Genomic DNA, 26,300 nt, shown 5'->3' with positions numbered 1-26,300 from the left:
TGTTGGCAGCAATGTGAAATAGAAACAAATGCAATCTAGCTGCAACAGTGCAGCAGTACTAGAGCTGTGAAAGAAACGTGGCGTACTATTTGTGATGTCAATTACATATTATAAATAAGTGTGACTTTCCTTTGGAATAATGGCCAAGCTGTGTCTTAGTAAGATCAAATGTAGTGTTATTGCCAATATTGCAATTAATGTACTTCGTATATATGTGTATAGGATTTTGAGGGAAGTCGTGTTATAACCTATACATTAAGAATCCTGTAACTTCTTTCAGAAAAAAGCAATATAATATAAATTAGAAACATATTCACCCAAGACACTTTGACACATTCTGGTTGTGTAATTCCCTTTGTTGTAATTTGTGACTTTTTTTTTTTTACTTAACCTCGTGGACATAACTTGACGCTATTAGTAATTATTTACACTAGATTATAATGATTATTAAAACATGTTTTATGTTTTTTTCAGAGAAAACCAGTAAAAGAATATCATGTCGAAAACGCTATAAAATTGAGAAGAAAGTACGAGAACATAACAGAAAAGTGAGACGTGATGAGAAAAAGAAAAAAAATGGAAAAAGTAATAATTACTATTGAATAATTCTTGGCTATTTTCATAATCATGTTTATCATTTCATAGAGATAACTGGTAATTTTCAAGGAAAGGTCTCCTTTTCATCTAGTCGTACCTAACCTCAAGAAACGAAACTGAAAGAAAGGAGCGACATAGAACAAAGGGAATACATGGAGAACAAGAGGAATAGAAAGAGAACAAGGGAAAGGCAAGGAGGAAACATAGTTCTACGTAAAATTATGCATCTCGATTTGCATTTAGGCCTAGTTTTTTTTCCCCCCCACAGTGCAGTAGGGCCTAGGTGTAATCATCCAACGTTTTGGGGCTATATGTCAGGAAATCTTATTTATTTGGTGCATTACCAAGTTCTAGTCTTCAGTCGTGAAATCTCAATCTATGACATGGACTAAAACCCACCTACCTACCACGTGACACACTGGAAGCTTAATTTTAATATGTACGACAGACTGTGATGTTCAACAATAGAAGGATAGTTGGCTTACTGTTAGCCGAATGGCTAGAGCATCAACTTTTTACGATGGCAACCCAGATTCGAATTCCGACAGGTCCGAGCAGAAGGAATTTGTGATGAACAAAGATATTACTTGGTGGTCGGTGCTAGGAAGATGACAGCGACCCTTGGAAGTAATCAGTTGATAAAATATCCTTTTTTTTTTTCCTCCAATAGCTGGTATTTGATTCTTCGTTATCCACCCAAGCATCCCCATCTAGGAGTAATATGCCAAAGCTTTAGTTCTTTTTGTCACTACTTTAGCATTGTGCCAGGTGTACCATGGGAGGCAAACTACATGGCACTGCATGATGATTAATGGAGCAATAGTGGAATGCCAATATGGGAAATAATACACTGCGAAACCTACTGCCAAGCACCATCTCCATTGATCATAAATTCCTTCTGCTTGGATTTTCCGGGATTCAAACCCTGGTTACCATCATAAAAAGCTGGCACTCTAGCCATTCGAGTAACGGTATGCCGACTTAATATTCTTCTGTTGTTGAACATGACATAGTCTGTCATACATTTCAAAATTAAGCATGCTATCAGACTTTTACATGGCGAAAGTTGCACAACGCTGAACTGTACACATTGTAGGAACATTAAATTCAGACGTTTGAGATGGCAGGACATGTAGCACATATGGGTGAATCCAGAAATGCATATAGAGTGTTAGTTGGAAGACCTGTGGGGAAAAAGACCTTTGAGGAGGCTGAGGCGTAGGTGGAAAGATAATATTAAAATGGATTTGAGGGAGGTGGGATATGATGGTAGAGACTGGATTAATTTTGCTCAGGATAGGGACCAATGGCGGGCTTATGTGAGGACGACAATGAATCTCCGGGTTCTCTAAAAGCCATTTGTATGTATGGGACTTTTACTGTGTGCAACATGGTAGGTGAGTGGATTTTTGCGCCGTGTCATAGATTTAGGCTCCACAACTAAAGATTAGATCCTAGTAATGGACCAAACAAATAAGATTTCCTGACATAAAACCCCAAAATGTTAGATGTTCACATCTACAGCACTGTGCAAAAGAATAATTAAATATAAATCGACAGGTGCATAGCATTACGTAGAACTACGTGTTCTCCTTGTCTTCCCTTATTCTCTTTGTATTCCTCTTGTTCTTGTATTCCAATTGTTTTCTTTGCATTCCTCATGTTCTCCTTTTCTTCCTCTTGTTTTCTCTGTATTCCCCTTGTTCTCCCTTTGCATTGTAGAGGTGAGAGGGGGTTGTATTTTTATGTCAAAGGCATGTTTTTTTTGGCAGGCATAACTAGGTTCGGGATCTCTGATTTTGTCTTATTTGTATACCTGTATTCTGGGCTTTTCCATTCACTTTCAGGTTTCCTAAATTTAATTTATTATATATGTATAAGAAAATAAATATACACACTATATGTGTATGAGATGGGAAGGAGAGGATTAGAAGAAATAATGATTATAATATTCTTTTGTTACCTTCTCCTTGTTCCTTTAACTTAATGCTGCCATCATAACATAAGTAACAAGTACTGTAGTACTATTTTTCCTGTCATTTTCTTTTTATATATATTCTATTTGATTCAAAATTCTGGGACACAAAAAACCCAGATGAACAATGCATTACAAAAGAAGAACTACAAGAAGCATTAAAGAAGACGAAAAATAGTAAATCACCTGGAGAAGATAACCTAAATTCAGAATTGTATAAATATGCAGGAGATCTATTTCAAGAAAGATTACTAAGATTTCTAAACAGAATATATCTGACTGCCACTTTACCGGAAGAATGGAAAAATAGTGTAATTATTCCCATATATAAAACAGGAGATAAACAGAATGTTGAAAACTATAGAGGGATTAGTATCCTCAACACATGTTATAAGATATTTAGTAGGATTTTAAATGAAAAATTAAAAAAACATGCTGAAACTTTCCTTCTGGAGTGTCAAAATGGCTTTAGAAAAGGAAGATCATGTGTAGATCCATTATTTAGTATTAAACTATTGTTGGAAAAAAGAAGAGAATTTAATTTAGAAACCCATATAGCTTTTATTGATTTTGTGAAAGCTTTTGATAAAGTCCGAAGAGACCTTTTATTCGACATATTACAAGAAAAAAATATTCCAAATTTGCTATTCCAAAATATAATAGAAATCTACACGGACAGCAAAATAAGTGTCAAAATAAATAACTGTATATCCGAAAGAAAATTAGTTAATAATGGAGTTCGACAAGGTTGTCCACTATCACCAACTTTATTTAATATTTATATAAATGAAATTATTTTAAAATGGAACCAAATCTACACATCAGGAATCAAAATAACCAGTGCTCTAACATTAAATACCTTACTCTATGCCGATGATCAAGTCATAATTTCCAATTCAGAGGATAATTTACAAAGAGGATTGTATACATTAAATGAAATATTAAAAGATTTTGGGATGGAAATTTCAGCACAAAAATCAAAAGTAATGGCATTTTTAGGACAAGACCCAGTGAGAAGTAAGATAATACACAATAACCAATGCCTCGAACAAGTGCAAAATTTCAATTATCTGGGTTGTGAAATATCTTATCAAAATGAAAAAGATGTGAACAAGAAAATTACCAAATTTACACAAATTCTAGGAATAATAAACAATACATTAAAAGCTAAATTAGTACAAAAATCTACAAGAATAAAAATATATAATACACTAGCATTACCCACCCTTCTATACGGAAGCGAGATTTGGACATTAAAGAAAAAAGACATGAACAGAATCAAAGCAACGGAAATGAAATTTTTCAGGAGAACAGCAGGATATACTCTTTTAGACCGAAAAAGGAATGAAGAAATTTTAGAACAATTAGAAGTAGAGTCAGTAGAAGAAAAAATCACCAGATACAAATTCAATTGGCTAGATCATGTAAGAAGAATGGAAAATTCAAGAATCCCAAAAATTATGATGCAATATAAACCTAGAGGACATCGTCGACCAGGAAGACCGTTAAGAAGACTGCTAGATGGGGCCGAAACAGGTCTACAGAGGCCTAATTCGTGAAGGATGATGATGATGATGATGATGATGATATATTCTATTGTGTTACAGTACAAGATCAGTACATTTGGAGGGTACAGAGAAAGAACGAGCTTTGTCCACTTTTTTTTTAAAAATGAGTTAACTTATGCATGTTGTGTGGAAAAGGATTCCATGTAGTTTAATTCTATGAATGAAACACTGTGATAATGTGAACATTCTAAGTGCTATGGTAGATTTTAGATTTGACTTACAAGGAAAGAACATGCTAAAGACAGACTTTAAATTCTGCAGTGCTCGGGAAAAGTGACACAAGTCAGTTTCCATAAACCTTTTTTGATAATTTATTGACAACTTACGGAACATCTGCTCGCTTGGAAAAAAATACATAAGTATTTCTCCCAATACAATAATTCATACAGAAAAAAATCAAATCGACATAAACCAGTGTAAGTTGTCAAATTATCAAAAAAGTTTTGTGGAAACTGACTTATGTCACTTTTCTCAAGCACTTCAGAATTGTTCTTCTGAACAGAAAGTGGATTAAGCTTTTTCTTTCCCGTACCCTTCATTTTGATTGGTAATGTTAAAAATAAAATACCTCTTTTAAACACTGATAGTATTATAAGCTTATATATAATTGTTAATATTAACTATACTAAGTGTTTTTATCTCTTTTGCAAAAATCCAAATTAACCTCATTTTTAATCATAAGATATGTATATTATTATAGGTACATTAACAGGAAATTATTCGTGACATTTCAGATAAAAAGAGGAAATTGATTCAAGTGCCAAATATATGTCCATTCAAGGAAGATATTCTTAAAGAAGTAGAAGCATTGAGGAAACAGAAAGAAGAAGCTAAACAGAAACAGAAAGAAATTTGGAAAGAAGAAAAGAAGAAAGCAAAAGAATTGAAAAAACAACAAGAAACTGAAACAGGTTTAGAGGGTTTATTGGAACATGCACAAAGACAACAAAAAATATATGACAACTTTCATACTGAAAATTCTTCAGACTTTACGAACATATCTGCTAAGACTGATAGTTCAGTGAAAGCTTACTACAGAGAATTTAAAAAGGTAATGAAATCAAGACTTTTTGGTAATTCTATAGAAGAACTAAACCAGAAGTGGCACCATTTTTTCTTTAATAATTGACGACTATGAATAGTGTTCAGTGCTAAGCATGTGGTCTTACTGTCCAACACTTTCCATAGAATAATCTAGAACTATGCACCTATTGTACATAATAATGAATGGCTGTATCACTGTCATATTGTCCACATCAGAAGCCAGAACAAAAAAGATCAAACATTTCATTATTAGATGGCTCTGCTTGTCTCTATCTCTCTTCTTCCTTCTTTTCTTTTCTCTAATTCTCTGTCATATCTTCTGATATTCTCTGTGTCTCAGTTATATTCTTGTAATCACAACGTACATTTAATTGCAAATATTATAAATTACCTGAGGTAGACTCGATCAATCATCCTCTCGAACTATACCTGCTTTTTCCAAAGATGTTGTTGTTTTCTAATGCCAGGCGTTTGACAACAAAGTCATTTGACCTCTTGCACTCCAATATTTTTCAAAGATATTATCATGACTAGCCACTGAAGCACAGATTTTGAGGTGTTCCGAATCCATTTCTTGGTTTGAGTTGCACAATGGGCAGTTAGGGGACTGATATATTCCAATTCTATGCAAGTGTTTGGCCAAACAATCATGGCCTCTTGCCAATCTAAATGCAGCTACAGACGATTTTCGTGGTAAATTGGGAATCAACTGTGGATCTTGATGCAGAGAGTTCCACTTCTTCCCTTGGGACTGAGTTATCAAATTTTGTTTGTTGAAGTCTAAGTATGTAGATTTAATACTTTTTCTAAAGATTGGACATGACATTAGCGCTGCAATCGGAAAAACAACTGAATATCACATAGCATGGGAAGTATGTTGCTATGGTAACAACAGTTGAATTGTCAAATTTAGTCCACATGTGATGAGTGCTCAATAGCTCTCTTGACACCATTTTGTTGTGCAGACAATATCAGCCATTAATACGTTTCATTCTCTGTTGATTTTTGTATTCTTTTAAATCTTTGCGTCAATTATAAATGCATGTTTTAATGTCAGCTGGTAGCTCACTTCAGCTGATTGCATGGTCGCTCAAATTGGGAATGTAATGTTTTAGTTCCAAGTACAGCCGCTTAACTGTCATGTCCCATCTTTCGAAAAAACTGGTATAGTGGCAGGCAGTTGTGTTAACCATTCAGCGAACATGGCTCGTGCTAATGAGACATGTAATTTAAGTACTGAAGTTTGCTCGAGAGGTCCAGGTGGAAATTTATGGACAGCAGGTATTTGGGGGCATGAATTGCATCAGCAAGAAAGCATTTTTAGTGTCAGTGAATGTAGAGATAATTGTTGAAGGAAGTCAGATTTCGACTTAATTAACAATCATGTTTTACATTTAAATGGTGATCTGTTCATACATGATGTCTGATGTGGACAATATGGCAGTGATGCATCCATTCATTACACATGTAACAAGTGAAAAGTTTTCTAGGTTAGTCTGTGGAAAGTATTGGGTGCTTAGTACTCTATACTATTTGTAATATTCAACTGTTAAAGAAAAATAGTGCCTCCTTTGGTCTAGTAGGATTATCGACTGGTTTATTGGTCATTTTCTGTGAAATATGCTATGACATACTCAGGTTTCAAGTAAATTAATAAGGTAATGTATTTTTAATTGGTTATTTTACGGTGCTTTATCAACTGCTAAGGATATCTAGTGTCTGAATGAGATGAAAGTGATAATGCCAGGAAAAGAAGTCCAGGGTCCAGTGTCCAAAGTTGTCCAGCATTTGCTCTTGATGAGTTGAGGAAAAAACGTCAACCAGGTAACGTGTCCCAATCAGGATTTGAACCCGGGTTTGCTCGTTCCATGGTTAGGCATGCTAACTTATTCTATAGTGATGGACTTAGTGTATGTTACATTTTGGAGATGATAAAAAAATTCAGGTTCCAATCTTAGTGATGTTATCAGATTTATTTAACAATCCCCTAAGTTACTGAAATTGTTGAAATGACTAATCACGTGGGATAGTGGAGCAAAAGTGGAATGATGTGAAAAAAACAGGCATAATGAAAATTTGCCCGACAATCACTCCTTCCACATAAAATTTAATATCTGGTGGAAAACAAATCTCAGTTGCTTTGGTAGAAAACAGTCGACTGACTCATGTATAGTTGGGCCTCATATCAAAGTGATTTTCGTTTTCATTCAGTCGTGAATTTTATTTCTATTTGTTTCTTAATATTAAATGGCAAAAAGAATTGTCGATATGTGATTTATTTATTGTATTTTTACAGGTCATTGAAGCAGCGGATGTTGTATTAGAAGTTGTGGATGCAAGAGATCCATTAGGAACTCGATGTAAACAAGTTGAACAATCTGTACTAGATTGCAGTGGAACTAAACGTCTTGTTATAGTACTGAATAAGGCAGGTGCGTAATTACTTCAACATGCACTTTTAATATTTATTTCAGTATCATTTGCTTCTTTGTGTATCTGCTTCTTTTACCATCCTAACAGTTTATAAAGAAAAGTTTCAACATAGTATTTTTGAAAGAAAAACTTTAAATTTTCGCATATCTTAGAGAAATTTAAAAAATGCCAAAAATATAGTGCTACAGAAATCTGTGTACAAAAATAAATATGATTTCTTTATTTTAAACCTTTACTATTTGACAGATCTTGTGCCTCGGGAAAATTTGGAAGCATGGCTGAAATACCTCCGACATAGCTTACCTGCCATTCCATTCAAAGCAAGTACCCAAATGCAGAGTAAGAATCTGGGACGAAGGAAGATGAAGAAATCATCTGTCACTGATAAGCAATCCACAAGTGACGTTTCTCTTGAGAACAAAGAACTACAGGGATCAAAATGTTTTGGGGCAGAACTTGTGATGTCTCTTTTGGCGAACTATTGTCGTAATAAAGGCATAAAGACATCCATATCTGTGGGAGTAGTAGGCAAGTATGAGTAATAAATGGACAGAGTTATGAACCATTTGACAAAGTGTCAGATATAGTTGGTTGGTTGCAAATGCATTGGAATTGATTGTATAATAATATTTCTTTTCGCACCTTCCTCGAAGCCAACTGTTTCAGCTACCAGATTATGTGATAGAACAATCATTGTGATACCTGTGAAATGCATAATGTATATCCTAAATCACTATCACACTTATTATCAACAACAGGAATGGCAGTAAGGTTTATCTGAAAATCCTCTGGCTAGCATAGAACTCATACAAAGAATTATTCCCTCCCTGCTCTTGACTCAAATCATGTGATGATTTCCCAGCCAACAAGTGGCCAGGAATTTCATATATCAACTTGCCAATTCACGTAGATGAGGTAAAAATTTGAGTGCACGAATTGTATAAGCATTGATTATAGTCACTTTCTTTTGAGTTTAGATTTCTTTTGTCACTGTTTCTATAAAGTGAATTACATATACGCGAATTCGCATAACATGTGACTACCTTGATTTTCCGATGTACACTATAATGTCATTGTGTGTGTCATTTTCCTCACACATCCATGGGAGGATAGCTGGTTCTATGCCTTGACACTGACACACTAGACTCTGACTAATCCGACCCTCAGTAATCTGGTCTCTCAATTATCCTGCTCCTTCTAGTGACTTCCTATCACTTCTACTGTAATAGTTTTCTGGGAAATTTGTACAGGTACCATGTGTTACACTGTATTATGTATACGTGTATATATTTATATAATACAAGCGCCAGCCACATAATGAAGCATTCTAGTTTCGATTTAAAAGTGCAAGTGGAGTGGTTGGTGCAGTTCATAACATTAAATTTAATTACATTTTTAAGCACTCTCAGTAATCTGGCACTTGCTAATTCGACACTCCTCTGTGCAAGGAATTGTTGGATTAGCAAGTCTCTCTCTCCTTCTCCCTCACTTTGCTTCAAAATTGTTTGCACCTTGCCAAAACAATGATGAAATAAAGAAAACTTCTCTTTCATTGCGCATTAAGCTGCAAACTAAAAAAAATCAGTGTATTATTGGAAACTTACTGCATATCAAATTCAGTATAAACAATGTGTATGAAACTAATTTACTTATGGCATCTGTTAGGAGGTAGTGATAAAACTAGAAACATTTAAAGTAGTATGGTGAATGCATGACACTGTCCACCTCATTGTTATTTTCAGTTATTGTATTTCATTATATTATTTTATAATTTGACTATTTTTTAACAGGTTTACCAAATGTCGGGAAAAGTAGTATTATCAACAGCTTGAAAAGGAGCCGAGCATGCAATGTTGGAGCAACTCCTGGAGTAACGAAGTAATTATAATTATTTTATTTTTACTAATCACCGTAAGAACATATTAACTATTCAATTTAGCATTTCATCAGACTTAATCTTTGTTTCGGAAGTGAAAGTAAAGAAGACAAATTTAACATTATTGCAATGTTCTGTGCAGGAACATGCAAGCAGTGCAGCTGGATTCCAAAATAAAGCTGTTAGATAGTCCTGGCATAGTATTTGCATCGAATTCAGGCAATCAGCTTTCTGATGCTGCTGTAGCTTTGAAGAATGCTGTGCGAACTGATTCCTTATCTGATCCCATCACACCGGCAACAGCAATATTACAGAGAGCAAACAAACAGCAGGTATTTTAAATGTTACATTTCCATGTGTACACCATTCAATTTATAAATGCAGAAATTGTATTTTCATATAAAGTACAGTTTGAATATTGTATGCTTTTACTTCAAAATGTTTACTGTAGATAGGTCTACAATTGGAATTTCATAATTTCTCGACCATTAACTTTTCACATAATGCACATAATTCCCTGTAATTGTGTCGTCTCAAAAATAGGCTAAAGTCTATGTCATTATAAGTTGGATTTTGAAAGTATTATCTAACATAAATATCAATTCTTGCAGATAATGGAAATGTACAATGTAGCAAACTATACAACACCTCAAGAATTCTTTTCTCATTTGGCTCACCGGAAAGGTCTTTTCAAGAAAGGGGGAGTACCAAATGCAGAAGGAGCAGCAAGATCTCTTATAGAAGACTGGAATCGGTAAGCATATAATCAAACTTGTGTTAAATTAGCTTTTATAAATAATAAAATACTAGTGTCATGAAAACTTATCAGTGTTTGAAACATGAGAAAAATTCCATAATTCTTATATATTACCAATTAAGCAAAGAAACAGAGGAATTCGAATGTGTGGCAGTTTACCAGTTTATGTTCGTGTATATATTTTATATGAATATGTTTTGTAGAGGGAAAATCAGATACTACACAATTCCACCAGAGGATAAAACTGATGCACACATCAGTTCGACAATTGTACAGCAAATGGCTGAAGAATTTGATATCTCATCATATGAAGCCATGGAGGCAGAAACTCTCAATACAGGCTTGGAGCAAGATGCAATGAAAGCAGGAATGGTAATAGAATCGACTGGTCCTGTAGAAGCCAGGGATGAGCCTGAAGAAAAGATGGAGGAAGATGAACCTAATGATGGAATTGTAAGTATAACTCAAATCAATCACTACAAAATTTTCAACACTGTAAAAGGAGAGTAGATATTACCCGAGGACATCCCAGTGTTTTTTCAGTAGTTGAATTATCATTGATAAAATGTTTTATTACACAAAAAGGTCTATTGCCTCCGTCTTGGATTAAAATCACTGCCCTCTAGTCGAGAGATCGTATTTTACAGTAAGATTAACTTATTAAAGTTTGTATTTTTCTAATTCAATATACTTTTTGTATGTGGAACATAAACAGCGGCGCTGCGATCTTATGATATTACTCTGTGGGAAAGAGAAAGACATAGTCTATGGCTAGAATAAGAGAGTGATCGTACTGCACAGATAATGTAACAGCAGCATGCTATGTATTAGTACAAGCAACTGCTGTTCCACAAATAGAATAATCGGATAATAATTAAATTATATTAATAATAATTCCAGCAGAATTAATACAAGAGGGTGGAAGTGCATTATATAGCGAAATTTATAAACTTGTACTTGCTATTTGGGAAAAGGAAATTGTACCAGAACAATGGAAGGAATCCATAATTGTACCTATTTTTAAGAAGGGGGACAAAACCAACTGTGGTAACTTTCGAGGAATATCACTTTTGTTGACATCGTACAAAATTTTGTCCAATATTCTTTTCAGCAGATTAACTCCGTATGTAGATGAAATTATTTGGGATCATCAGTGTGGTTTTAGGCGTAATAGATTGAGTATTGATCAGATTTTTTGTATTCGACAGATAATGGAGAAAAAATGGGAGTATAAGGGTACAGTACATCAGTTATTCATAGATTTCAAAAAGGCATATGACTCGGTTAAGAGGGAAGTATTATATGATATTCTTATTGAATTTGGTATTCCCAAGAAACTAGTTCGATTAATTAAAATGTGTCTCAGTGAAACATACAGCAGAGTCCGTATAGGTCAGTTTCTATCTGATGCTTTTCCAATTCACTGCGGGCTAAAGCAGGGAGATGCACTATCACCTTTACTTTTTAACTTCGCTTTAGAATATGCCATTAGGAAAGTTCAGGATAACAAGCAGGGTTTGGTATTGAACGGGTTACATCAGCTTCTTGTCTACGCGGATGACGTGAATATATTAGGAGAAAATCCACAAATGATTAGGGAAAACACGGAAATTTTACTTGAAGCAAGTAAAGCGATCGGTTTGGAAGTAAATCCCGAAAAGACAAAGTATATGATTATGTCTCGTGACCAGAATATCGTACGAAATGGAAATATAAAAATTGGAGATTTATCCTTCGAAGGGGTGGAAAAATTCAAATATCTTGGAGCAACAGTAACAAATATAAATGACACTCGGGAGGAAATTAAACGCAGAATAAATATGGGAAATGCCTTTTATTATTCGGTTGAGAAGCTTTTATCATCTAGTCTGCTGTCAAAAAATCTGAAAGTTAGAATTTATAAAACTGTTATATTACCGGTTGTTCTGTATGGTTGTGAAACTTGGACTCTCACTTTGAGAGAGGACCATAGGTTAAGGGTGTTTGAGAATAAGGTGCTTAGGAAAATATTTGGGGCTAAGCGGGATGAAGTTACAGGAGAATGGAGAAGATTACACAACACAGAACTGCACGCATTGTATTCTTCACCTGACATAATTAGGAACATTAAATCCAGACGTTTGAGATGGGCAGGGCATGTAGCACGTATGGGCGAATCCAGAAATGCATATAGAGTGTTAGTTGGGAGACCGGAGGGAAAAAGACCTTTGGGGATGCCGAGACGTAGATGGGAGGATATTAAAATGGATTTGAGGGAGGTGGCATATGATGATAGAGACTAGATTAATCTTGCACAGGATAGGGACCGATGGCGGGCTTATGTGAGGGCAGCAATGAACCTTCGGGTTCCTTGAAAGCCATTTGTAAGTAAGTAATAATTAAATGCTGTAAAAATGAAGTGTTTTGAAACATTAACAATATTCATGCCACTGGCATAGCTCAGATGGTAGCTGTATTTGTCTGCTGACACAGATCTGCTCTTCAGCTGATTATCTGCTTGGGTTTTCCCCCAAAGTTTTCTCCAATTGTAAGACAAATGTCAGATAATCTTATTGCGAATACTTGCCCTCATCTCATGATGTTATTACTAATTGCATCGACACTACATAACATAGTAGTTGATACAGAGTCGTTACAAACAGACTAAAAATATTAATTACGTGGTTTTGTAAAAAGTGAGCATTATGTTCTTGAACTTCACATAATATAATATTAATATATCACAGGTTAATTAAAGCTGTTTTATGGTTCTTCAAAGACTTCAATCGTTCTTTTTTGGTGTCTCACATGATATTCGAAGTTGGATACACTTTAATTTTGAAGACGATTACACAATAACACTGCCATTTGAAGTATACCCAATTACAGTGCTAATAAATGCAAACATACAAACTGCCATACCAACACGTAACACATCATCATATTCATCATCATACACAATCTCGTTATCGTGCTTATGGAATACCATACCCAGTGACATCAGAGACTGTCAGAAGTTAAAGTATTCAGAAACAAACTTATTAAGCATTTTCTTACTGCGTTGAGTGCAATGCAATAAACTGAGTATTGTTACTTCTTTTCAAATGTTTCGAAATTGTTACCATTTTGTTTCTCTTGATATTTGTACAATCAGTTACTTATTTCTGGATATTTAGTAATTTTCTTTAATCACTAATATTAGGCAGTCAATATATTGCATTAGTACTTTTTGTGCCCATTGTGATCTTATCTTTCTACTTGTATCTTTTTTATTCCCCTTTTTTGAACTTTTGCATTTGTGCTTTTGTATTTGTAATGTTATTTCTATTTCTTATTTACTTCTCTCTGCATTTGTTTTTTTTTTTTGTATATGCCTATTTGTATTCTGGTGGTGTAGTAGAGAAGGCCTGATGGCCTTAACTCCACAAGATTAAATAAATATAGCATAAAAAATTATCTTCCATTTATGTCGAATGTTTTCAGTTGGGCGAAAATGTGTCAGTGTCAACATCTAAGAGTAATAAAAGAAAACGATATAGGAAAAAGAATAAAAAGAATGAACAAGATAAGAAAACTGAAACTCTAATGGCTCTTGAGGGTAATCAGAAGCTGAATAAACTGAAGAAAATTGAACGAAAGAAACTGAAAAAGGCAAAACAACGAAGAGGTAAGAGAATCCTCATTAATTAAATATGTAACTGGCATTTTAGTAGTTTTACCATACAGTAAAGCTTTCTAAACCAACAATTTTGAGTGCGGATCTTGTCTGTTAGTGTATTGCTGAAGACGAGCAACATCTTTTGCTAGAAGTTTAACTGGACAACAATAATACATAATATTATGTGGTGTATACTATGTAAATGCATTAGTCTAAAAATGACCACAATGAAGTTGTTGAAGAAATTTTCACGAAGTACACTTCAAGATAAATTGTTTTTTTTACATGTTTTCTAGAATGAAAGTAACTAAAAATCTGTATTTGTTTATTTTTCAGAACGTGAAGCTACACAACTTGCAAATGTGTTGGAAAATTTCTCTTTGGACAAAAGTGATGAATATGATTTTAATATCGACTTTAAGGAACAGTGAAATGTAACAAATTCTAAAGAAATCATTTTTCAGTTTATTTTGTTCTGTATAATGTTATATGGAATGTATCACTGCGTGATGCAAGATGTATTATGTACTGTAAATTTTTCACATAATATTATATTGAATATCAGTTGACAAAACCTAATGGTCAGTTGTAAGTAAACACTTCACTGATTAAAGACTCACGGACTTTTGTATGTCAAATAGCTTGAAAATAAAACTGCGAAATACAGTGTATAATTTTTAAATTCATTTACTTAGTATAATATTAAAATGGATTTGAGGGAGGTAGGATATGATGGTAGAGACTGGATTGGTCTTGTTCAGGATAGGGACCAATGGTGGGCTTGTATGAGGGCAGCAATGAACCTCCGGGTTCCTTAAAAGCCAGTAAGTAAGTATGTTCCCTCCTCCTTTCCCCAAACTCATTTGAATGTTGGAAGAATTCTATGTATGATTACAGAGGATAATAGAAGGGATAGTTTGGTGGAGTTAAATGACTACACAATATTCACACATTTCAGGCAGTTTATATTTTACAATGTAAATCAACGTAAATTTCAATTTTCATATATTTTATCATCGATACTCTGTTGACATCTGTCTCCCATAATGTGGAATGTGTTTTAAAGTTATTACTGACGATGGATTATGAATTTATATAAATATGTTCTGCTGAAATAGGCAAATAATTGATTTTTCAAAATCACTGCGCTTAAGTGCAGCATGCTCCAATTATATGAATGTTTCTGTGGTCAAGCAACATAGTGATTTCAAATTAACTTTTTTCCTTATATCTCAACCAAGGTAAGCTTCAAAAGGAATAACGAACTGAAAAGAGAAATGACAACTTTAAATTTAAAATTCTAGTTATGTGCAACATTTCTTAATATGTGAAAGGAAACAAACATATTAGTTTGTTCTAACTTTGTAATTAATAAACTACGAAATAACCTTTAATATTTTGATTAGTAATTTGTTAAATATAATTTTCACATATATCATTTTTTCTGTTTTAACAACACTTTCTAAACATTAATCACAGTAAATGGAAACTTGGCATGTGCATAACATCATCAGCAGTCAATGTCAGCAAATCAGTACTGGTTTTTGATTCATTGACGGAAAAAACAGCGACCACATTACAGAAATAAGTAAAGCATATGACTGACATTCATTACATGTAGTATATATTTATTGCATGGTGCTTGGATTTGTAAAAATTTCAATTCTATAGATGTGAGAGGCAAATTTTTCTTTCTCACCTTCAAAATAGGTCTTCAAAAAGGGAGTGCTTGTTAAATAGCAAAGGTTATGAATGGTTTCATTCGCCAAAAAAAAACTACATTGAATAGTTAACTGACATGTCTTAACACAACAGATAAAATGAAAATAGGGTAAATTTAAAACAGTGACCTCTTCTTCAATTGCAGAGTAGAAGCAGTTTCACGGTGGTTGAAGCATGACCTTGGATGTGCTGTGGACAAAAGTGCGTCTACTCCATAAGAATTCCACATGCTGGTGGTCACATAACCTGTGCAACAAAGGCCTTGCTTCAACTACGGTGGAACGACTTCTAAAGATATGATATATAGATGAGGCAATTCTCTAAACTCTCAAGAAAATAAATATTGAATTAGAAAAATATGTGTGTGTTCAATGCCTACCACTTCACTTGCATAATTTGAGTTTGCATATCGCAGCTAGATGGTAGCACTATGATCCATATATTTGTACAATATGGGAGATAAACATCAAAGAATCTACATAATTTCATGACGTTTCACAAACTATCATAAAATATTTCTGTTAATATACCTGTAGATATAATCTGGAATACTGTTATCCAACCCCTAATATTGGATTAGCCCACTGCAGATGTCACAAGCTCTGCAACATCAGGACTAGTAGATCTGACAGTGAGCTGCATTGTCACACCTTCTGCAAGAGCAAGTTTGGCTCGTACCAAGATATCATATCCTCCTCTGAACACACCTGAAAAGCAAATTAAATAAATTTACAAATGAAACTGTCTTCAAAGAAGCAGAGACAACCCTTCTGTAGAAGAACTCTGCTGAGTGGAAGAGCTCAGATTCAATCTCTGGTGGAAACAAATATACAGAAGGGAACTGTCATGTCAAATTACGCACATAGATTTCCACAGTTGACAGACAAATATAAAAAAATAAGCTGTTCATACAAACTGTAAATATCAAGCAAAAAACATTTTTAGGAGAAATTAATTACACAAAATTTTGTTGTATATTCGATTCCAACAAGATGACTGTACAGATAACGAAGGAGATCCATTCTTGAAACAATATTAGTCAGTTTTAGAATATTGTTTGTCAGTTGTAGTTGCTTCAATAGAAATTCACTCACACATAAATGCGATGAGATGAGAATATGTTGGGTAACCAAAGCGCCCAGGAAAAAACTCCTGTCTTACCTGGACCAGAGTCTTGCCCAAGACATGTTATAAATTGGAGGTATGCTGGGGATCGAACCCAGATCCACAAGATTATAAATGGCAGCTACTCCAAAAAGTCTGATACATGAAATAACACATGATTAAGAAGAGAAAAAAATCACCACAATTTTAAGTCCCGTATTATGTCAAAGATGTGTTCAAAACTGAAATTATTTTATTTTTTCAAATACACAAATGTTGTTGTTTTCTAATGCCAGGCGTTTGACAATAAAGCCATTTGAACTCTTGCACTCCAATATTTTTCAAAAATATTATCATGGTTAGCCACTGAAGCACAGATTTTGAGGTGTTCAGAATCCATTTCTTGGTTTGAGTTACACAATGAGCAAAATACACAAATGTAAGTTATAAAATTATTGCCTGGATAATGCTTGTACAGATTCAGAAATAAAATTTGGGCCACCTGAATTTTCCAAGTTCCACTTATAACACACTGTGCATGCTCAGTACAAAGCAGACATAACCAACCTGCCAAGAAAAGTGTGTGAGAGGATTTTCCCTCAGGAACTCTGTCACTGCGCTCTGCTGGCTGCATGCCAAGGAAACTAATAATATTCTTCACAGCTTCCTCAAGTGTGGACATACTGGACAAACTGTACGTATCTTCCAGTTCACAGTGACTAGCCCCCGCTTCCTCCCATGCTGCACCGAAGTTTGTTTTTGTTACCTTCTGTATTTGGTCACCAAGAGTCACCTCCACATCCTCAAGCTAGATAAGAGAGAAGAAATTAAGAAACAGTTTAAGAAGATATTTGTTAAACTGAAGTACTTCTTACAAATAAGTTCTAATTTCATTTTACAAGAGCAGGTCGCCAATACAAATCACAATATTGTAATGAGATCCATACCAAGTTTTAGGGCTTGAAGAGTAGACACATTAGGTTATAAGAATAATGATCAGCCATTTTCCGAAAATATAAATTCTGAACACAGTGCTGTCATCAGGTTTCATGACAATATCTAAGTTGCAGCTAGTTCGAAAAACTGTGTATTGTGTTATCAGAACTGTTATGCCCACTGATATGCTTCGCACTGCAGCATCGTAATGTATTTAAATGAGAGTCTGCGGAGCGATGGGGCACATTCGGTATTCATCAGGGAGAATAATTTTGATGGTGCATCAGAGTCGGAAATTGTCGGGTAGATGCTCGGGTTTTTTCCATTAGATGCTAAATTGTTGACATAACAGTCAGCTGTATTTTTATATAGCCTATCTGTGCACCTTAACTTCTTTATAGGTTAGAAATTGATATTGATTGTGAAAAATTTATTTATTTGGTGGAGAAATTATCCATTTTTTTAATGACAGAAGCCACTACTATTAAAATAAAAACATACGTAATAATACTTGGAGGGAAATAAGTAAAACGCTAGGAAACGTTACAGGTGAGAAACAATCAAACGATCCATTTTGTTTAGCTGTGCCACACCGCATCGTACTAATGGGAGCTGACTAGAGAAAATATTGGTGTAGCCTGACTTGATGTGATGTGTAAGTGTAATCAGACCATTACACAGACCAGGAGTACACAACACATGGCCAACTCTACATGAGTACTTAAGCAGGGAGAGGAGTGAGAGGCATGTATTCCTCATATATATATATATAAGAAAAAATGGTTATATCAACATGGGACAAGGAATGTTTGGTGTCTGTAGGACTTGCGAGTATGATCATAGTGCACTCCAGAACGTTTGCTGGAATTATTTTGATTGCATTCTGTTTACATTTCTTTAGATGAACTGTTCGAAATGTCCACCTTATGTCTGAATACAAGCTGCACTTGTTTCTCATCGAGATACGAACATGCTCCCAAATTTCTGGCAAAGTTCTTATTACGAATACACTAACGACTTTAAGTCCTCCCAAAGAAAGAAACTACAGCCTATATTCAGGCAGGAGGTGAACATTTTGAACAGTTCATCTAAGGAAATGTAAACAGAATGCATATTTAAATGAAGTTTACAGAAGAAAGTCATAAAACTGGACTTACAACAAACATTATCACCTAAGTAATGAAAAGCATGATGCTTGTTCTAACATTCTTAATTGTTTTTAAATATATTTTGAGATTCTAAAAATATATTGTAAAAAAAAAAAAAAAAAAAACCTCTCCTGAACCCAAACTCTCTCGTTTATAGATGTATCTTAACAAGATTTAGTATTTCGTCAGCATAATTGAGACTGATTGTTTTAAATAGTAACTTAAAGTCAAAAAAGTTGAAGTTGAAGCTCAAATTCTTAACACACAGATCGTATGCCTCTGTAAATATTCCTGTTTTCATATCTTCAACAGATAAACTTCACAACAGTTTGCATGGTTTGTTGCAGCAATCTGCACACGCCTATGCACAACAGCTAATGACTGTCTCACTCACCATGTATTCATCATCATAACCTTCATCAGAGTCTGGAAGGCCTGTGGCTGGGTCACAATCTTTCACCAGAAACTTGAGAGTTGCATTAAATGTACCTGGTGGCAAAGATATATTAACTCAATTATAAAAATGTTAAAAACATTTGACTCATATGTACACTCACAGTATCACATTCTCATTCCCCACTCACATTCTGCTCTCATCTGAAAACTCAATCTGTATTCTTTTTCATAAAATATAGAGCATTCCAGGTTAAGAAAAAAGCACTGGCTTCATCGACCTTGCCTAATACACTATAGAAGCTCTGTGGTAGATACGTGTTTCTATGGCAACTGATGGAATAGCCCTATGTGACCAATGCTTTTTCTTAACCTGGAATCCTCTATAGATGTTCAAACACTGATAGACAATATACAGGTGAAGTTAATTGGATATTATAAATATAATAATCACACATGCAATACCAAAATCCTATTGGATAGGAAACAAGTTAGTACAGTAATTTACTAATGCATAATATGACAGAGAGATCTGTGAAATTTGTAAGATGCGATAATGTCAACTGTTATCATTTTGCCCATTTTTTGCATAATTTCTTTATACTTCCCACAATCTCAAAAAACGTACTTTTGAATCGTGTAATAACGCGAAAAAAACTTGGATCAAACTTTTAAACGATTTCCAGTTGTTTCAATCGCGAAATCTTAACAACAGATGTATTTTTAAGCAATATTTTAATAATTCCTGTCTTTTTTTTTTTTTAAATGACACTTTGGTCCCTTCATTTTATCAAAAATGAAATATACATTATTGTAACAACTGAAGATCCTCCATATCTCACTCTTATCCTGTCTAATATCCCAAGAGAGAATTATAAAACTTGCATATGTATAATTCTACAATAACACCGAAATCTTGAAACGAATTTTCCTTAAAAATAAAACCACAGATCTTAACAAATGACTTTTCTTAAAAACTAAAACATAACTTACCAACAGTAGCTCCTAGATCATCAGGAAACTGCAGCACCACATAGGTTGTTCCTGTTTCTGAATAAGGAAGTCGAGAGCAGGGGATATCCCGAAGCAGCTGGTAACCTTCAGGAGGCTCCACTTGTACACGAACATTCTCCAGCAGTTGGTCATTCAGTGTGTTCAAACAATCGAACTGAAATTGGAGATAAAAGAGGACGAGTTATATGCATTTATAAATTACATTAAAATATATTTAGATACTATCATTGCAACGAATCAAAAGTCAATAAATTGCATGTTATCTGAAAAATTAACTTCAGTCTTTGACTTTCAAATTTTTTTTTTTTTTTTTGTTTCCCTAATGCAAAATTAAACTTCTGTTATTTTCTACAACCAACGGACCACATAATAACATTAGAGTGCAAGGTGCTCCACTTTACTATGCTGCATGATAGTCAATGAGAAGCAAGAGCAAAAATTTTCACTCTATAATTGCTTTTTATTGTTTCTGATGACTTATCTGCATTTATGGGCAATGACACTGTCAAGTTCCACTGCATTTTATTAAATAAATAAATAAATATTTAGTCTCGTCACTGTGTGAAATAATTTACATGTGGTTGTGACATTTTTCTCTATAAATCTCTGTTAGTAAGCTTGATTTAAAAAGTGCGCTATGTTTAGTGAAGGTGAGGAAATTTTAACCTCACCCTAAGCTCAGTAAGTAAATGACAAAGAAATTACTTTTTTCTTGTGACATTCATTTTAGTTTATTGGTTATAATTATTATGACTAGGGAACCGATTTCTAGTTCCATACCTATTTTGTTTGCTACATCCTAGACATTCAGAACGGCCCCGAGGTTCACTCAGCCTCCTATAAAATTGAGTACCGGGTCTTTCCCGGGGGTAAAAGGCGGCCAGAGCGTGGTGCCGACCACACCACCTCATTCTAGTGCCGAGGTCATGGAAAGCATGGGGCTCTACCTCCATGCTCCCCAAGTGCCTTCATGGCATGTTACGGGGATACCTTTACCTTTTACTTTACATCCTAGACATATGTCAATCAAATATCTATACGTTTCATGTATACAGGACCCCATGTTAAAATTATATAGGACCTAAAATGACTAAATTAATCATGAACTCCTATAAATGCCTAAAACCCAGGTTTGTGCCTGAAAAGGGCCTTTTGTATTTTGCGTACATTTAAAATAAAAATACTAGTTCTAAAAATGCAAAAATTTCCAAAAAAAAAAAAAAATACAAAAACAAAATGGTATTTAAAATATAAAAAAATTCTCTTACAGACAAACACTGGTCTGGCAAGCTCGTCCCATATTGGTGGTAGAAGGGAAGAGAAAAAGATTTTACCTACTTTCCTGGAACTGAAGTTCATTTGGAAAGGTTCATTCGAGCATAAAACAGGTAGTAGATTTTTCAGGTTAGGCGAGAGCTTACAAATTAATTTTTTGCGTTAATGCACCCTCGTTATGCGAAATGAAGCCAACCAATCAACAATCAGTCTCTTTCACTGATAGAATTTGAGTCTTCAGTTCAGTAGCACTCATTGCCAGCACCAGTTCGTAGTACATAAATTCCACCTAAAATGGAATATTTACTAAAATTAAAATGATTAACTGTTAATTTTATATAAACTAAAAGTCCTAATTGGATTTTATAAAGTCATAAATCTCTTTTTTTTTTTAGCACCTAGAAATCTGTTCCCTAGTTTTAACTGCCAAGGAAACAAAACATTTTGCCAAATTTTCGTTAATACATGTAGTTTAGTTCTGAATATTATTTTATTATTTACATTAAACTCCCACATATCAGTAATATGTAATCTTGTATCAAAAATTAGATTCTGTACGCATAAAAATGTGTAACTGCCATCAATGTCTGAGTGACTACCACACTTGCCATAATACTCGAGTCTAAGTATTCAAGACTGGGAGAGCATGATGGAATTTTAAGGGCGATAAAATTCTTCAGCATAACTTCTTTTTTCTTTATACAGAGGGGAGCCTGAAGACTATCATTGCAGCCTGAGACATTATGCTTTACCACCTCTATTCTGTGAGTGGTATATTTCACCAAATGGTGAAATGTATATGTATATAGCACACTGCACAGTGAACTTAACCTTATGATAATGTGGATAATAATATGCGAATAATAATAATAATAATAATAATAATAATAATAATAATAATAATAATAATAATAATAATATGGCGAAATGAGTCCGAGGTCCAATGCCGAAAGTTACCTAGCAATTCTGCTTCAATTGATTGAGAGAAAACTTCGGAAAAACACCTGAAACAGGTAATTTGTCCATACCACAATTTGAACCCAGGACCACTCATTTCGGTTAGACATGCTAATTGTTATTTCACAGCTAACTGTTATTTCAGCAAAGCTTTCTTCAAGAGGTAAGTGAAGTTGGGACACTTGTTATGTAAGCTTATGACGCACAATACAACCCTATTCCTGCATGAGAGGACTTCAGGCAAAAAATGTATGATCTTCTCCTGCCTTACCGAGCAAAAATGTATCACCCTCTCTCGCCTTACCGGGCAAAAATGTATCATCCTTTCCCACCTATGCCAAAATTCAACTCTTTACAACACTATTTTCACATTATCATTCTATCAGCAAGAATATAAATACCTTGACAGTCATCACATATAGGCATGCAATGGGTCTAAACAGCTTAAGTGCAAGGATTCATTCCGGATCCAGTTCTCGCGAAATCAACCAAATCAATCTGTTTTTAATCTAATATAATATCATACCGGATTTCTACTGATGGAAGAGTGGGGAATGCCTAAAGTGCTCAACGAGAATAGGAACACAATTCATTGTACTCACTAATCTAGTTAACTGGCTTACAAATTATAACAATAATCTGCTTCTATTGTAACTTGGAACAGTTCTACAGTATTTATCCATGTGCAAATTTTCAAGGACTGTCTACGAACCAGAAGTTGTAGAAAAGTACCAGACTAGCACAGTCCAAAGAAGTTTTTTGTTTGATCACATTGGGAGATTTTTTTCACATCAGAAAGTGTAGGTGTATACAGTCTTTCTTTATACAGATTTCGTTAACAACTGGATACATTATGTACTAAATTGATACTGTATATCGTTCAAAATGACGTTTATTCTCATTAATCATCAGTAAATTAAGACCATACAATAAACTGTGTAGAGCTTGATATTATTGGACTCCTTTATCGAAGGTCTCTTGTAATAATTCCACGCAGTGTTCAACTCGAAAAGGAAGCATAATTTTCAGTTTTCATAATATCAGTAATAGAAAGACGTGAATAGCTTTACTCGCCAGTCATCTTACTCCAAAATAAGAACGCAGGTATTTATTTAATAATAAGATTTCAAAACCCGTTATTAAAATTCAATTAAGGACAAAAACTGGAAAACAGTTGGAGTATAAATTAGATAGAAATTATCCATTTTACTTAAACTTCGTTACCTCGACATATGTGTACATTAATTTGTTCTGTGCTATGATATAAATATGTTGTACCTGCAGAACAAGATGTTGTGGAAATGAATGCTTGACACAGCGCACCACATATTCTGTTTCTGATTCTGTAAGTTCAACAGGTTCTGAGCTGCGGAACAATGGTCCAAACGCCATCAGTTCTGGTACACTGCGCAGTTTTTCGGCATAAGATTCTTCACGGCTTATAGTAGTCACTGTAGGCACCTTCGCTCCTGCAACACCAAACAATTCCTCTCAGAATATATTAAAATCAATGTAAGCAGTGAATTGTCACCAGGCTTCGTCTTCAAGAATTGTCTCCCAAACATAATATCAGTTAATTGTTATAGACTTTAATAGTTTCCTTATTACCATATTTATGAAAATTGTTCTTCAAAAACTATCCCTCAGCTTAGAATCGGTGTAATTCTTGCTGGATTGATAAAGCAAGAGCAACCATTTATCGATCCTGTTCATGGAGTAACCCTTAACAGGGCTGTAGCCACAAATTATCGTATTCTTCAAAAAACGGCAGTGAGTGTATGTTAGAAATATAATCAGTTGCTGTGAATAGCCCTTGTGACGTCTTCTGCTGAAGCTCATTGTAAACACTTGGTTTTTACTCTAAACTGATTGTTACAAGACACCCACGACATGTCAAAACGACCCCTTCGCCCCCCCTCCCCCACTGTCTCTCAACACAGCTCCACGATGCAACACGACACTTTGCTACAGTCATATTCTTTACATATGATTCACCAATCACGTTCTTTCTGTGAGTAATCGACAAAACTGATGACCGCTAATAATAATGTATAATGACCAATAGTGCTTAATTTCTATGTGAGACAAAAATGTCCCATCGGTCATTATAGGTATTTCTAACATTTTTTTCAGAAACTATGTGTTCAAGAGGGGCAACTTTTTTTCAAAATGGACTACACCAAGAAATATTGAAAGTCAGAAATCCCCAACTTCCCTCGAAAATAATTAGAAGAGAGAGACGTGTTTAAATTTTGAAATGGGACAAAACTGTCCTGTCAGTCGTTATAGTGTTAATGCACTAAAACAGTGACAAAAAGTTACACAGTGATAATGAATCACCATTGTTAGATGATCTAGAATCCAATGATAGTAAAGCTAAAACATCTGTAAAAGATGAGTTTTAATTTCCATTTGTATGTGAATAACGAGAGACAATACAAAGGTTTATTTTGCCATTTTTACATTCGTAGAATTCAGAGTTTGGTTTACTGTACATCATAATATGTTGTCTTACAATTAAGTAAATATGGTGAGTACATAATCATACATACGTCTTTTGTGTATTTACAGAAACAGACGTTAAAAACGAGTTCTTTAACAATATATGTGGTATCTACTTGGTTATTATCAGAATCCAGTTTTCTATACCTTAAAATTGTCAAAACATGGTGTAAAATGACCTTAAAACTGTTTAAAAAATCACAATTAATTAATGATTCATAAAAACTAGATTTTATTCCACTCAGCTTATTTTGATTTCAAAGAACCAACTTACTGTGTTCTTGGTGAGATTTCTCTGTTTTAATATTCACTGATAACACTGAACACCTAATTCTTACACTACTGTTCTGTAAACTGCAAAAAAGTAAATTGAAACTGTGTGCATTTGTGTTATTCATTGTTAGCATGTAAGACTTACTTTAAACTTAAAAAATAGAAACAACTGTTAACTGCAGATATGCGTAACTATGTTCTGAAATTAATCACTTAGTGCTGAGGAATATGAAATATACTGTACTATGCAATAAAAAAAATTGACAAAGAAACTTTATTTAATAAAAAAAACTACTGCATAAAAACTCCCATCAAAAAAGGACAAAAACTAATTCCAAAATTAAGGTTGACAAAAACTATCTTCGTGATATTACCTGGGACAGCAGGAGAGATGAGCATTCCATCAGTAGGTCCTTTTTGCAAGAAATAAAATTTGATCAACATACTTTACATATGACAAATGATAGCTCTGAGTACATGAAGTGAACACTGCCCAATTGAATCATGGTGTAGAATATTTATAGATGTTTCACTTAAAGGCAGAGAAGCCGGTTCACCACTGGTACAATATGGTAATATTTTCGATGGAGAAATCCCAACTATCAGAGCTGCATTAGAAAATCACTTTACAGTTCCAACATAAACAAAAAATAATAGCAATCTTAAGTGATTGTAAGGCATCACTTTGTGCATCACTAACTAAAAGAGATCAACACCTGAAACCATATAACAAATAAGAAAATTGTATCAGGCTGTTAAGTCCAGAAACAGAAGTAATTTTTCAGTGGAATCTAGAATATGTTGGTTTATAAGGGAATGAAATTTGGCAAAAAAAAACTCCAAAGTGAAAATAAAATAGGACTTTGAATTAGATTTTCCCTCAAAACTTCAGTTTATAAAAATAGCTTTATCTGAACAGGAACATAAACAAAATCCAACTAGATATTAAAGGAAAACAATATGAAGAACTAAACACACACCAAGATGAAACCAAGAAAAAAAGGTGTAACTCAATTTCGATTACTGGTTAGACATGATTGACTTACAGAGCATCTCTTCAGAATGAAACTAATTAGAGACATTACTGTC

The 26,300-nt window shown here is 34.1% G+C and overlaps 2 protein-coding genes across 3 annotated transcripts in view; one reads left to right on the top strand and one right to left on the bottom strand.

The window, feature by feature from the left end:
* The first annotated feature begins 21 nt into the window (after window positions 1–21).
* On the top strand, window positions 22–14,561 carry Ns1 (Nucleostemin 1). Its single transcript, XM_069818786.1, has 11 exons — window positions 22–158; window positions 475–585; window positions 4,875–5,191; window positions 7,481–7,616; window positions 7,864–8,145; window positions 9,408–9,495; window positions 9,636–9,825; window positions 10,105–10,247; window positions 10,454–10,703; window positions 13,713–13,896; window positions 14,224–14,561. Exons 1-11 carry the CDS (start codon window positions 140–142, stop codon window positions 14,316–14,318), a joined length of 1,815 nt encoding a protein of 604 aa, XP_069674887.1. The 5' UTR covers window positions 22–139; the 3' UTR covers window positions 14,319–14,561.
* Window positions 14,562–15,966: 1,405 nt separating this feature from the next.
* gammaCOP (coat protein (coatomer) gamma) overlaps window positions 15,967–26,300 on the bottom strand; it is a 30,504-nt gene continuing 20,170 nt past the window's right edge. Inside the window, exons 13-18 of one of the 2 annotated variants that reach the window (XM_069818782.1) lie at window positions 25,586–25,624; window positions 23,715–23,905; window positions 20,184–20,358; window positions 19,192–19,286; window positions 17,281–17,521; window positions 15,967–16,316 (exon numbers count right to left, since the gene is read on the bottom strand). In XM_069818782.1, the coding sequence (XP_069674883.1) occupies window positions 16,186–16,316; window positions 17,281–17,521; window positions 19,192–19,286; window positions 20,184–20,358; window positions 23,715–23,905; window positions 25,586–25,624 (872 nt within the window). In that variant the 3' untranslated portion in view covers window positions 15,967–16,185. The remainder of the gene's footprint in view (window positions 16,317–17,280; window positions 17,522–19,191; window positions 19,287–20,183; window positions 20,359–23,714; window positions 23,906–25,585; window positions 25,625–26,300) is intronic. The other variant, XM_069818783.1, reaches the window with a different exon arrangement.

Source organism: Periplaneta americana, chromosome 2 (genome assembly GCF_040183065.1).
Source record: "Periplaneta americana isolate PAMFEO1 chromosome 2, P.americana_PAMFEO1_priV1, whole genome shotgun sequence".
Taxonomy (NCBI): Eukaryota; Metazoa; Arthropoda; class Insecta; order Blattodea; family Blattidae; genus Periplaneta; species Periplaneta americana.
Note: the sequence above shows the minus strand (reverse complement) of the source record. Positions and strands in the feature narration are given on the sequence as shown.

Coding starts and splice junctions, on each gene's coding strand:
- Ns1 (XM_069818786.1), top strand. Junction 5,192..7,480: donor ACTACAGAGAATTTAAAAAG/GTAATGAAATCA, acceptor GTATTTTTACAG/GTCATTGAAGCAGCGGATGT. Junction 10,704..13,712: donor ATGAACCTAATGATGGAATT/GTAAGTATAACT, acceptor GAATGTTTTCAG/TTGGGCGAAAATGTGTCAGT.